General features: G+C 37.2%; 1 protein-coding gene across 6 annotated transcripts in view; it reads left to right on the top strand.

Moving 5' to 3' along the window:
* cplane1 (ciliogenesis and planar polarity effector 1) overlaps window positions 1–16,607 on the top strand; it is a 57,134-nt gene that overhangs the window by 31,519 nt on the left and 9,008 nt on the right. For 5 of the 6 annotated variants that reach the window (XM_087790522.1, XM_087790527.1, XM_087790526.1 and 2 more), the window contains 13 exons: window positions 24–273; window positions 1,114–1,404; window positions 2,775–3,341; window positions 3,407–3,537; window positions 4,125–4,209; window positions 4,273–4,342; window positions 8,215–8,349; window positions 9,621–9,674; window positions 9,746–9,819; window positions 9,885–10,092; window positions 15,562–15,806; window positions 15,876–15,972; window positions 16,033–16,137. In XM_087790522.1, the coding sequence (XP_087646648.1) occupies window positions 24–273; window positions 1,114–1,404; window positions 2,775–3,341; window positions 3,407–3,537; window positions 4,125–4,209; window positions 4,273–4,342; window positions 8,215–8,349; window positions 9,621–9,674; window positions 9,746–9,819; window positions 9,885–10,092; window positions 15,562–15,806; window positions 15,876–15,972; window positions 16,033–16,137 (2,312 nt within the window). The remainder of the gene's footprint in view (window positions 1–23; window positions 274–1,113; window positions 1,405–2,774; window positions 3,342–3,406; window positions 3,538–4,124; window positions 4,210–4,272; window positions 4,343–8,214; window positions 8,350–9,620; window positions 9,675–9,745; window positions 9,820–9,884; window positions 10,093–15,561; window positions 15,807–15,875; window positions 15,973–16,032; window positions 16,138–16,607) is intronic. The other variant, XM_087790525.1, reaches the window with a different exon arrangement.

The following is a 16,607-nucleotide window of genomic DNA, read 5'->3' on the forward strand; positions in this document are numbered from 1 at the left end:
ACATTAACACTTTCTTCTCACAGCTCGCCTGGAATGAAATCGGCTTCTTCGCACCAGGAGCCGCAGGTTCTTCCCGCCGTCCAGCCCGAGAAGATCCAGTTCTCCGGGGTCTCTGAGCGAGAGCAGGAGCCTCCTCCTCGCTCGTCCACCGCCGGTGAAAGACCTCCAGCACCTCAGGCCAGCAGCTGCTCAGCCAGTGGAGCCACATCTCTGTCTGCTTTGAACGAGCCCAATAGACAACGTCTGGGTGAAGACTTGGTGCGACTGGTGCAGGTGAGTTAAGAAAGTTTATGTGTGTCATTGAGACATTGAGAGTTTAACTTTATGATTTAAAATGTTGAAACTTTTAATGTTTCAATGATATTTATTTTTCAAGCTGTGATTTGTTTTCTGAAAAATGTAGTTAAATAATTTATATATTGAAGAGTTATATTCGTTTTTATTTTATAATTGAATAAAATCATTTAAAAATTGAAAAGTTTATTTAAAAAATATATATATATATATATATATATATATATATATAATCATTTCTTCATTAAAAGTTTCACTCAAAAATAGCAACTTTATTTTTTTTTAAAAGGATTTTTTCAAAATGAATGATCTTTTCTACGCATTCATTTTGCACATAGTTTGATATTCTTATTCCAATTATTACTTCTATTTGTCTGAATTCTGCATTTTTAATTCATAGAATATTACATTCAATATAAAAAATATCGTCACCAGACAATATCAAAAGCTACATGATCAAGATGTCAGCCAATCACATGATGAACAGGCGATCACATGACTCTTGGCTACAGATTTTATACATATTTTTGATTATAATATCAAAGTCTAGGTTTAAATTAAATAAATAAAGTGTTTTATTATTTTAAAAAAATAATTATATTTATTTATAATTTATTTTATATATTTTTAATTTGTTGAAAAAACATTTAATGCTAAAAAGAAATAAACCTTTCCATAAAAATAAAAAAAAATTCAACATTTAAAGTGTTAAATTTATCAACTCAATATTCTTATGACAACAATATTCCTCTATACTGGGTGTTGTGTGTTTTAAGATGGAATGAGTGAGAAGATTTGATTGTTTGTCATCATCTCCAGAACATCAACTACATGAACCTGGTGGAGGTCTTAGGAGCTTCATTTTCCAGCCTTCAAGCTCAGCAAAGCGTTGCCATGACGCCGTCGAACGTCGACTCCGTCCCACGCGTGGCTTCGTATCGAGCCTCGAACTTTACGCCCGAACAAGCGACGATGGTTTCTCAGCCACGACACGCCAGTCACTCGGTGCAGGTGGACCTCAAACCTGGAGTCGCTCAAGCTCCCATGAACCAGCATCAGAGTCCAGGACCTGCAGGACATCAGTGTCACAACAGCAGGACTTCACAGCAGGTGCGGCTTCTTTCTCTTCGTAGAACTCAGAGTGACATTTAGTGCTTGACTATTTTCAGAAGAAAAGTGAAAACTACAAAGTTATATTTCATTATTTAATGAGACAAAATGTACACAAAGACCATTTAAAATAAATCAAAGTGATTTGGTCAACTGGATCACTTCAAATAGATCAACATATATCAACAAGGTTGCTAATCTAGCATGCAGCCAACAGGGTTGCTAATGTAGCATGCAGCTAACAAGGTTGCTAATGTAGCATGCAGCTAACAAGGTTGCTAATCTAGCCTGCAGCTAACAAGGTTTCTAATGTAGTATGCAGCTAATAAGGTGGCTAATGTAGCATGCAGCTTATAAGGTTGCTAATGTAGCTTGCAGCTAACAAGGTTGCTAATGTAGCATGCAGCTAATAAGGTTGATAATGTAGCATGCAGCTTATAAGGTTGCTAATGTAGCTTGCAGCTAACAATGTTGCTAATGTAGCTTGCAGCTAACAAGGTTGCTAATGTAGCATGCAGCTAATAAGGTTGATAATGTAGCATGCAGCTTATAAGGTTGCTAATCTAGCCTGCAGCTAACAAGGTTGCTAATGTAGCATGCAGCTAATAAGGTTGATAATGTAGCATGCAGCTTATAAGGTTGCTAATGTAGCTTGCAGCTAACAAGGTTGCTAATGTAGCATGCAGCTAATAAGGTTGATAATGTAGCATGCAGCTTATAAGGTTGCTAATCTAGCCTGCAGCTAACAAGGTTACTAATCTAGCCTGCAGCTAACAAGGTTGCTAATGTAGTATGCAGATAACAAGGTTGATAATGTAGCATGCAGCTTATAAGGTTGCTAATGTAGCTTGAGCTAACAAGGTTGCTAATGTAGCATGCAGCTTATAAGGTTGCTAATGTAGCTTGCAGCTAACAAGGTTGCTAATGTAGCATGCAGCTAATAAGGTTGTTATAAGATGTTACAGTATACACTCAATAATTTTAATTATTCATTTTCAACATAACAAGACCATTACCTGTTTTAGGTTTTATACTTTTTCACTCTTTATCTGGCCTTTTTGTTAATTTTGAAGAAAATTGAAAAATAAACATATATACATTTCATCATTTATATAAATATATATATATATATATATGTATTTAAAATAAAAAATAGTAGTTTCTTAAGTTATAGAATGTCTTCTCATAAAACATATTTTAATATTAAATATTAAAGGTTTTGTTCATTATCTCCATTAAGTTGAAGGTCAAAGTTCAAATTCAATCGTTCGTCACTGAATTAAAGTCATTACTTTAAATCAGTCGCTGGTAAATAAAAAACTATTTAAATAATCTTTAAAATGTTGTAAAATAAATGCTTCTTCCTGCAGTTGCAGCCTCTCTCGGTCCAGGCCGAGTCTCCGAGGGCTCGGTTGAGAAGAGGTTCAGATCTGATCCCGTCATGTCAGGGACTGTTGACCACAGCCAACCACAACAAGCTCCACGTCTCCTCGTCTGCTGCAGCAGAAGAACCCGGAGAGGAACCATCACCTCAGATGTTGGGTCTGAAGTTGCTTCAGCTTCAAAACGCTGGACCTCATCAGGTCAACCCTCAAACCCCGGCGTCTCAACTGAACCCGCCCGGGTCGGTCCTGATGCGGCGAGACTGGAGAAGAGGCAGATCTTCGGACCACGAAGGTGCTCCTGACGCTCCTGGACCATCAGGCAGAGACTCTCAGACTCGCTCAGAAGGACGACCCAAGCAGCAGGAGTTCCCTCTTCTTCTCCCCGCACCTCAGGGTCTCCGTCTGCTGCACCTTCAGTCAGGTCCTCAGAGGAGCATCTCCCTGCCCAGGATCTCTGGCCCGCCTCCGTCCAGACCGGTGCCGCTCATGGCGGTTCCGGTCGGACACGCGCCGACCATCAAGCTGCTGCGTCTGGACTCGGGTCACAAACCGGTAAAGATTGTCCAGAGCTTGTCGTCGCGACTCGTGAGTTCATCTTGTTTTTCTTGTGTCCGAAGATGATTCCCACGCCTCAGGTGACCCGTCTGGTTCCTCTGGAGAAGGTCTTGGGTTCGGAAGTTTGGAAGAGGAACGAACACGAGAGTGAACTTCAGTCGCCGGGAAGTGAATCTTTTAACTCCAGCAAAAGGTAACGATTTCAAGAGGAATATTTTATAATCAATATTTTTTCAATGATTTCTGTACTGAATAGTTGAAGTTGTTTTTTAATCATTTAATTTAAATGTTTTAAATCATTTATTTTTTTATTTATTAAATTAAAATTAAATTAAATTAAATTAAATTAAAATTTAATTTAATTTAATTTAATTTAATTTAATTTAATTTAATTTAATTTAATTTAATTTAATTTAATTTAATTTAATTTAAATTAAATTTAAAAAAAGAGTTTGATATTCATTATTCATTTACATATTACAAAAATAAAATTCCTTAATTTAATATTATTTTAACTCATTCACTCTTAAACTCAATATAAAAATGTTTTATATTCAATTTATAAGTCTATGATTTTAAAAAAATATTTAAATTTTTGAATTATTCTAATAAAAAAATAAAAAAAGATATTAATTTTAAAATTTAAAATTTAAATTAATTGATTGAATAGAAACAATGTGAATATGAAACTTGTTAAATTGAAGAATTAAACAATAATAATTAAATGTTTAAATACATACATTATTGACACAATGTTTAAGTCAGTCATGTGACTTTCAGGCAAAAGCGTCGACAAAGAGCTGCTGATGAAGGAAGAACGAGCGTCACGTTCAGACCCGACGAGTCGATCATTCCTGTCCAAGAGGTAAAAATTCACCTTCGCGATTATAAAAATGTTTAAAACCTAATTTAATTTTCTCATGTTCAGCCGAAAGAAGAAGTTGTTGCTGAACCTGCATCCGTGGAAGACAAGAGTCCAGATGTTGCTTTTCAATGTGGTGAGAGTTGAACTGTTTCTGCTGCTGTTTTATGAATGAAAGAAATCATCATGAAGTCATTTGAATGATGCTGTTTGTAACAGGTTTGTGTCTCTCTTTCAGTCTTTCAGTCTGTATTTGCATCTTTCAGTCTGTATTTGCATCTTTCAGTCTGTCTCTCCATTTTTAAGTTGTTCAACATATCAGTCTTTCAGTCCATTTCTTTTCTTTCTTTCAATCTCCTTCAATCTGTATTTCTGTACCTTTTTCAGTCTGTTTTTTAATGTTTCCGTCTGTCTTTCAGTCTTTCAATATATCAGTCTTTCAGTTTGTTTCTTTTCCTTCCTTCAATGTCCTTCAGTCTGTTTCTGTACCCTTTTCAGTCTGTTAATTTAATGTTTCAGTCTGTCTTTAAGTCTTTCTATTATGTATGTTTTTCAGTCTTTCAGTCTGTTTCTCTTCCATCTTTCATCTGTCTTTCAGTATATGAGTCTGTCTCTTAGTCTTTCTTTTATGTATGTTTTTCAGTCTTTCAGTCTGTTTCTCTTCTATCTTTCAGTCTGTCTTTTAGTCTTTCTTTTATGTATGTTTTTCAGTCTTTCAGTCTGTTCCTCTTCTATCTTTCAGTCTGTCTTTTAGTCTTTCTTTTATGTATGTTTTTCAGTCTTTCAGTCTCTTTCTCTTCCATCTTTTAGTCTGTCTTTTAGTCTTTCTTTTATGTATGTTTTTCAGTCTTTCAGTCAGTTTCTCTTCCATCTTTTAGTCTGTCTTTTAGTCTTTCTATTATGTATGTTTTTCAGTCTTTCAGTCTGCTTTCCATCTGTCTTTCAGTATATGCGTCTGTCTTTCAGTCTGTCTTTCATTTATCCAATATATCCATCTTTCAGTCTGTTTCTCTTCCATCCATCAGTTTGTCTTTCAATCTACGAGTCTGTCTTTATGTCTGTCTTTCTGTATGTTTTCCAGTCGGTCTGTCAGTCTTTCCCCAAGTCTTCAGTCAGTCTTTCAGTCTCTTTTTTTTTTCAATCTAAAAGTCTTCAGTTTAGTTTTTTTCACTCTTCCTTTTTCATCCATCTTTCAGTCTTTCTGCCTATACTTCAGTCTTTATTTCTGTATTTTCTTGGTCTGTCTTCCAGTCTGTCTTAAAGTCTTTCTTTTATCCTTATTTCACTTTATTATTGTAGGTCTGTCTTTTAGTCTTTTTTGAAACGTGTGTCTTTAGTCTTTATCTCCACTAACAGGTGTTTTCCATCAACAACTGATTGTGTCGTCAGAACGGCTGCCATTTTGTTGACGTCACAAACACCTTCTTCTTCTTCTTCTTCTTCTTTCGTCACAGACTCATTCTTCTTCTCCTTCTTCTCGTCACAGACTCATTCTTCTTCTCCTTCTTCTCGTCACAGACTCATTCTTCTTCTCCTTCTTCTCGTCACAGACTCATTCTTCTTCTCCTTCTTTTGTCACAGACTCATTCATCTTCTCCTTCTTCTCGTCACAGACTCATTCTTCTTCTTCTTCTGTCGTCACAGACTCATTCTTCTCCTTCTTCTCGCCACAGACTCATTCTTCTTCTTCTTCTTCTCGTCACAGACTCATTCTTCTTCTCCTTCTTCTCGTCACAGACTCATTCTTCTTCTCCTTCTCGTCACAGACTCATTCTTCTTCTTCTTCTGTCGTCACAGACTCATTCTTCTTCTCCTTCTTCTCGTCACAGACTCATTCTTCTTCTCCTTCTTCTCGTCACAGACTCATTCTTCTTCTTCTTCTTTCGTCACAGACTCATTCATCTTCTCCTTCTTCTCGTCACAGACTCATTCTTCTTCTCCTTCTTTCGTCACAGACTCATTCATCTTCTCCTTCTTCTCGTCACAGACTCATTCTTCTTCTCCTTCTTTCTTCACAGACTCATTCTTCTTCTCCTTCTTCTCGTCACAGACTCATTCTTCTTCTCCTTCTTCTCGTCATAGACTCATTCTTCTTCTCCTTCTTCTCGTCACAGACTCATTCATCTTCTCCTTCTTCTCGTCACAGACTCATTCTTCTTCTCCTTCTTTCGTCACAGACTCATTCTTCTTCTCCTTCTTCTCGTCACAGACTCATTCTTCTCCTTCTTCTCGTCACAGACTCATTCTTCTTCTCCTTCTGTCGTCACAGACTCATTCTTCTTCTCCTTCTTTCGTCACAGACTCATTCTTCTTCTTCTTCTGTCGTCACAGACTCATTCATCTTCTCCTTCTTCTCGTCACAGACTCATTCTTCTTCTCCTTCTTTCGTCACAGACTCATTCTTCTTCTCCTTCTTCTCGTCACAGACTCATTCTTCTCCTTCTTCTTCTCGTCACAGACTCATTCTTCTTCTCCTTCTGTCGTCACAGACTCATTCTTCTTCTCCTTCTTTCGTCACAGACTCATTCTTCTTCTTCTTCTGTCGTCACAGACTCATTCTTCTTCTCCTTCTTTCGTCACAGACTCATTCTTCTTCTCCTTCTGTCGTCACAGACTCATTCTTCTTCTTCTTCTGTCGTCACAGACTCATTCTTCTTCTCCTTCTTTCTTCACAGACTCATTCTTCTTCTCCTTCTTCTCGTCACAGACTCATTCTTCTCGTCACAGACTCATTCTTCTTCTCCTTCTTCTCGTCACAGACTCATTCTTCTTCTCCTTCTTCTCGTCACAGACTCATTCTTCTTCTTCTTCTGTCGTCACAGACTCATTCTTCTTCTCCTTCTTCTCGTCACAGACTCATTCTTCTTCTCCTTCTGTCGTCACAGACTCATTCTTCTTCTTCTTCTGTCGTCACAGACTCATTCTTCTTCTCCTTCTTCTCGTCACAGACTCATTCTTCTTCTCCTTCTGTCGTCACAGACTCATTCTTCTTCTTCTTCTGTCGTCACAGACTCATTCTTCTTCTCCTTCTTTCGTCACAGACTCATTCTTCTTCTCCTTCTGTCGTCACAGACTCATTCTTCTTCTTCTTCTGTCGTCACAGACTCATTCTTCTTCTCCTTCTTTCTTCACAGACTCATTCTTCTTCTCCTTCTTCTCGTCACAGACTCATTCTTCTTCTCCTTCTTCTCGTCACAGACTCATTCTTCTTCTTCTTCTGTCGTCACAGACTCATTCTTCTTCTCCTTCTTTCTTCACAGACTCATTCTTCTTCTCCTTCTTCTCGTCACAGACTCATTCTTCTTCTTCTTCTGTCGTCACAGACTCATTCTTCTTCTCCTTCTTTCTTCACAGACTCATTCTTCTTCTCCTTCTTCTCGTCACAGACTCATTCTTCTTCTTCTTCTGTCGTCACAGACTCATTCTTCTTCTCCTTCTTTCTTCACAGACTCATTCTTCTTCTCCTTCTTCTCGTCACAGACTCATTCTTCTTCTCCTTCTTTCGTCACAGACTCATTCTTCTTCTCCTTCTTCTCGTCACAGACTCATTCTTCTTCTCCTTCTTTTGTCACAGACTCATTCATCTTCTCCTTCTTCTCGTCACAGACTCATTCTTCTTCTCCTTCTTTTGTCACAGACTCATTCATCTTCTCCTTCTTCTCGTCACAGACTCATTCTTCTTCTTCTGTCGTCACAGACTCATTCTTCTTCTCCTTCTTCTCGTCACAGACTCATTCTTCTCCTTCTTCTCGTCACAGACTCATTCTTCTCCTTCTTCTTCTCGTCACAGACTCATTCATCTTCTCCTTCTTCTCGTCACAGACTCATTCTTCTCCTTCTTCTTCTCGTCACAGACTCATTCTTCTTCTTCTTCTTCTCGTCACAGACTCATTCTTCTTCTTCTCGTCACAGACTCATTCTTCTTCTCCTTCTTCTCGTCACAGACTCATTCTTCTCCTTCTTCTTCTCGTCACAGACTCATTCTTCTTCTTCTTCTTCTCGTCACAGACTCGTTCGACCCGTCCTTCACTGGCCAAAGACTACTAGACGCTGCAGCCTCGACTGCAGCTGAGCTTCATGCGTTCGCTTCGACCTTCAAGAATCCTCCAGAGCAGCAGGACGCCTGCACCAACACAGACCAGCGTCAGTCTTTACTTCATTAAGTTTGGAGAGAAAATAGTTCGTTAACAAAAGTTCAAAGGAATATATTTGAAAACCTCACTTTTTTACTTGAGAATCATTGAAGATACATTTTATTCTCAACATCTTTATAAAAATTTGTTTAAATATTTAACTGCTCTACACACTGATCTATCAAGCGACGACAGCTGATTGGTCGCCTCTGTATTTAAATTCCATGTTGATGTCAAAACTCATCACCAGCTGTGATTTGTTGACTGGGCGGCAAAGCATTATGGGAGCAGTTCAGGTCACCGTTACTAGACGGTTACTGAAGGGGACACTTAAACACACACATGTACACACACACTTATATATACGTATAAACACACGCGTACACACACTTGTATATACACACATATTTACAAACACTTATATAAACACACACAAGTACACACACTTGTATAAACACACACATGTACACACACTTATACACACACTTGTATATACACACATTTACACACACTTATATATACACACACATGTACACACACTTGTATAAACACACACATGTACACACACTTATACACACACTTGTATATACACACATTTACACACACTTATATATACACAAACATGTACACACACTTGTATAAACACACACATGTACACACACTTGTATATACACACACATGTACACACACTTATACATACCCACGCATGTACACACACTGGTATATACACACACTTATATATACACACACATGTACACACACTTATATACACACACATGTACACACACTTATACATACCCACGCATGTACACACACTGGTATATACACACACTTATATATACACACACATGTACACACACTTATATACACACACATGTACACACACTTATATAATCACACACATGTCATGAGGAACTAATTAAATATTATTTGGGTTAATTAGGTAAAATGTGCTTTATTTGTACAGCAGAAGAAACATAAATAGAAAAATAATGAATATAAATACATGTTTCATTACACATGAAGTGCAAAAATAATAACATCATATTTATAAGAATAAAGATGTAATAACAAAATGATAATAACAGTATTATACCATAATAATATAATATAATATTAATATATAAAAGAAGTTTCTTCCTTAGTGAAGCACTACTACAAGTCAATTCTACTCTAAAAGGAAAAAATAATATTTAATTTACAAAATGCTACAAAATACTTATTTAAAAAAAAAAAAAAGAATAAACTGCTATAAAAAAAAATGTTTATTTTTCTTCTTAGCTAATGAGTCAACACTTGTGGATAAAGCTGTGTCGTCTCAGACCAGATCTCGACGTGAGTTAATGTTCTAAGAGATGTTTGAGTTTAACGTCGATGCTACTGACGTGTGTTTTACGTTCGTTCAGCTCAACACGTGCAGAACCTTCAAGAATCCTCGGGTCCATCAGCAGACGTTCCTCAGAGACTCCAGGAGAACCTGGTGAGATCAACCATAATTAAATATAATCGAACTTTAAGAGGATTTCTTACGTCTCTGATCCGCAGGATTCACACCAGCGTCAGTTCCTGAGCGTCTCGGACCTGGAAGGTCATATTGACTTGACTCGTGTCGACCTTGAAGCTCCCGCCGCCTCGACGCCGTCTCTCGCCGAACTCCACGCTCTGGCGTCCGCGGCCGTTCAGAAGGAAACGGTGTTTCAAAGACTGAACCTTCGCGCCTGGGAAGACGTGCAGGACGGATCGGATCGTCCAGGTTTGAACTTTCACCGCAATCAACACATGTACACACACTCATATATACACACACATGTACACACACTTATATATACACACACATGTACACACACTTATATATACACACACATGTACACACACTCATATATACACACACATGTACACACACTTATATATACACACACATGTACACACACTTATATATACACACACATGTACACACACTCATATATACACACACATGTACACACACTTATATATACACACATGTACACACACTCATATATACACACACATGTACACACACTCATATATACACACACATGTACACACACTCATATATACACACACATGTACACACACTCATATATACACACACATGTACACACACTCATATATACACACACATGTACACACACTTATATATACACACACATGTACACACACTCATATATACACACACATGTACACACACTTATATATACACACACATGTACACACACTTATATATACACACACATGTACACACACTTATATATACACACACATGTACACACACTCATATATACACACACATGTACACACACTTATATATACACACATGTACACACACTCATATATACACACACATGTACACACACTCATATATACACACACATGTACACACACTCATATATACACACACATGTACACACACTCATATATACACACACATGTACACACACTCATATATACACACACATGTACACACACTTATATATACACACACATGTACACACACTCATATATACACACACATGTACACACACTTATATATACACACACATGTACACACACTTATATATACACACACATGTACACACACTTATATATACACACACATGTACACACACTCATATATACACACACATGTACACACACTCATATATACACACACATGTACACACACTCATATATACACACACATGTACACACACTTATATATACACACACATGTACACACACTTATATATACACACACATGTACACACACTCATATATACACACACATGTACACACACTTATATATACACACACATGTACACACACTTATATATACACACACATGTACACACACTCATATATACACACACATGTACACACACTTATATATACACACACATGTACACACACTTATATATACACACACATGTACACACACTTATATATACACACACATGTACACACACTTATATATACACACACATGTACACACACTTATATATACACACACATGTACACACACTCATATATACACACACATGTACACACACTTATATATACACAAACATGTACACACACTTATATATACACACACACATGTACACACACTTATATATACACACACATGTACACACACTCATATATACACACACATGTACACACACTTATATATACACAAACATGTACACACACTTATATATACACACACATGTACACACACTCATATATACACACACATGTACACACACTCATATATACACACACATGTACACACACTCATATATACACACACATGTACACACACTCATATATACACACACATGTACACACACTCATATATACACACACATGTACACACACTCATATATACACACACATGTACACACACTCATATATACACACACATGTACACACACTCATATATACACACACTCATATATACACACACATGTACACACACTCATATATACACACACATGTACACACACTCATATATACACACACATGTACACACACTCATATATACACACACATGTACACACACTCATATACACACACACATGTACACACACTCATATATACACACACATGTACACACACTCATATATACACACACATGTACACACACTCATATATACACACACATGTACACACACTCATATATACACACACATGTACACACACTCATATATACACACACATGTACACACACTTATATATACACACACTTATATATACACACACATGTACACACACTCATATATACACACACATGTACACACACTCATATATACACACACATGTACACACACTCATATATACACACACATGTACACACACTCATATATACACACACATGTACACACACTTATATATACACACACATGTACACACACTTATATATACACACACATGTACACACACTCATATATACACACACATGTACACACACTTATATATACACACACATGTACACACACTCATATATACACACACATGTACACACACTCATATATACACACACATGTACACACACTCATATATACACACACATGTACACACACTCATATATACACACACATGTACACACACTTATATATACACACACATGTACACACACTTATATATACACACACATGTACACACACTCATATATACACACACATGTACACACACTTATATATACACACACATGTACACACACTTATATATACACACACTTATATATACACACACATGTACACACACTCATATATACACACACATGTACACACACTCATATATACACACACATGTACACACACTTATATATACACACACATGTACACACACTTATATATACACACACATGTACACACACTCATATATACACACACATGTACACACACTTATATATACACACACATGTACACACACTTATATATACACACACTTATATATACACACACATGTACACACACTCATATATACACACACATGTACACACACTTATATATACACACATGTACACACACTCATATATACACACACATGTACACACACTTATATATACACACACATGTACACACACTTATATATACACACACATGTACACACACTTATATATACACACACATGTACACACACTCATATATACACACACATGTACACACACTCATATATACACACACATGTACACACACTTATATATACACAAACATGTACACACACTTATATATACACACACATGTACACACACTCATATATACACACACATGTACACACACTTATATATACACACACATGTACACACACTTATATATACACACACATGTACACACACTCATATATACACACACATGTACACACACTTATATATACACACACATGTACACACACTTATATATACACACACTTATATATACACACACATGTACACACACTCATATATACACACACATGTACACACACTTATATATACACACACATGTACACACACTTATATATACACACACATGTACACACACTTATATATACACACACATGTACACACACTCATATATACACACACGTGTACACGCACTTATATATACACACACATGTACACACACTTATATATACACACACATGTACACACACTTATATATACACACACATGTACACACACTTATATATACACACACATGTACACACACTCATATATACACACACATGTACACACACTTATATATACACACATGTACACACACTCATATATACACACACATGTACACACACTTATATATACACACACATGTACACACACTTATATATACACACACATGTACACACACTTATATATACACACACATGTACACACACTCATATATACACACACATGTACACACACTCATATATACACACACATGTACACACACTTATATATACACAAACATGTACACACACTTATATATACACACACATGTACACACACTCATATATACACACACATGTACACACACTTATATATACACACACATGTACACACACTTATATATACACACACATGTACACACACTTATATATACACACACATGTACACACACTTATATATACACACACATGTACACACACTTATATATACACACACATGTACACACACTTATATATACACACATGTACACACACTCATATATACACACATGTACACACACTTATATATACACACACATGTACACACACTTATATATACACACACATGTACACACACTTATATATACACACACATGTACACACACTCATATATACACACACGTGTACACGCACTTATATATACACACACATGTACACACACTTATATATACACACACATGTACACACACTTATATATACACAGACATGTACACACACTCATATATACACACACATGTACACACACTTATATATACACAAACATGTACAAACACTTTATCTTGATCTTTAAAATATATACTTTATTGAATATTGTTTTGATTGTTTAAGTGCTTTGTGACCCTGGTCTAGAAAAGCGCTTTATAAATACAAATTACTTACTTACTTACTTATATAAACACACTCATGTACACACACATGTACATACACATGTACACACACTTATATAAACACACTCATGTACACACACATGTACATACACATGTACACACACTTAAATAAACACACTCATGTACACACACATGTACATACACATGTACACACACTTATATAAACACACTCATGTACACACACATGTACATACACATGTACACACACTTATATAAACACACTCATGTACACAAGCATGTACATACACATGTACACACACTTATATAAACACACTCATGTACACACACATGTACATACACATGTACACACACTTATATAAACACACTCATGTACACACACATGTACATACACATGTACACACACTTATATAAACACACTCATGTACACACACATGTACATACACATGTACACACACTTATATAAACACACTCATGTACACACACATGTACATACACACACATGTACACACACTTATATAAACACACTCATGTACACACACATGTACACACACATGTACACACACATGTACACACACTTATATAAACACACTCATGTACACACACATGTACATAAACATGTACACACACTTATATAAACACACTCATGTACACACACATGTACATACACATGTACACACACTTATATAAACACACTCATGTACACACACATGTACATACACATGTACACACACTTATATAAACACACTCATGTACACACACATGTACATACACATGTACACACACTTATATAAACACACTCATGTACATACACATGTACACACACTTATATAAACACACTCATGTACACACACATGTACATACACATGTACACACACTCATGTACACACACATGTACACACACTTGTATAAACACACTCATGTACACACACATGTGCATACACATGTACATACACATGTACACACACTTATATAAACACACTCATGTACACACACATGTACATACACATGTACACACACTTATATAAACACACTCATGTACACACACATGTACACACACATGTACACACACTTGTATAAACACACTCATGTACACACACTTGTATATATCCACACATATATCCACACACATATATACAAACACATGTACACTTATATAAACACTATATAGGATATATATAGGGATAAGGATGAACTTATGTGTTGTAATATGTTGTTGTTTATGGTAGAAATGGACGAGGAGTCACTTCCTGTCGACCCCGACGACCCCGTCAAAGACCAGGTCGCGCCTCCACCAGAGGAACCATGTGACTCCGTCATCTGTGGAGCCATCAAGACCAGCATCTCCAGGAGTCCTGGTTCCTCACCTCCGACCATCTGGTTCTCGTCGCGTCTCTCTCGTCTGGACCTGCAGCTCGCGGCTCTGCAGGACATCGCCGACTCGCTGGAGCAGGACTTGGATGGACCTGCATCGGTACTGAAGCTCTCCTCGCTAACATCTCGCACCATGTTCTCCAGAGTGAATCCTTCTCCGTCTCTGCAGCAGGTGGACCTTCATCTTCTCGCTCCGGCCTCAGCTCCGCAGGTGAAGGTCGTTAAACCGCTGAAGAAGACCGTGAGACTCTCTCTGCCTGGAGAAGGTAAAGAATCACTTGATCAACACGTCCTTGTATCTTCTGACGAGGTCTTCTTGAGTTCAGCCTGGACTCAGTTTGCAGCGAACCAGGAACACGATGAAGAACGTGATGATTCCATCTCTTCTCATGGTCACAGCCCTGATGCCTTCGACCTCCAGACGTCTCCAAGTAAATCTACTGTCATTCAATCACCATCATTCTTAAACCTCGTGTTTCTCTGAGTCAAGGTGACCCGAAGACCCGTTAACAAATGTGTTTGTGGTATCCCTTGTGTTGTGTCTGGGTCAAGGTGACCCAAAAGCTTAAAAACAAATGTTTTTGTGGTATCCCTTGTGTTGTCTCTGGGTCGAGGTGAACTGTTAAAATGAAAACAAATGTGTTTGTGGTATCCCTTGTTTTGTCTCTGGGTCAAGGTGACCCAAAGGCCCGAAAACAAATTTGTTTGTGGTATCCCTTGTGTTGTGTCTGGGTCAAGGTGACCCAAAAGCTTAAAAACAAATGTTTTTGTGGTATCCCTTGTGTTGTCTCTGGGTCGAGGTGAACTGTTAAAATGAAAACAAATGTGTTTGTGGTATCCCTTGTTTTGTCTCTGGGTCAAGGTGACCCAAAGGCCCGAAAACAAATTTGTTTGTGGTATC

Source organism: Callionymus lyra, chromosome 5 (assembly GCF_982586985.1).
Source record: "Callionymus lyra chromosome 5, fCalLyr1.hap1.1, whole genome shotgun sequence".
Taxonomy (NCBI): Eukaryota; Metazoa; Chordata; class Actinopteri; order Syngnathiformes; family Callionymidae; genus Callionymus; species Callionymus lyra.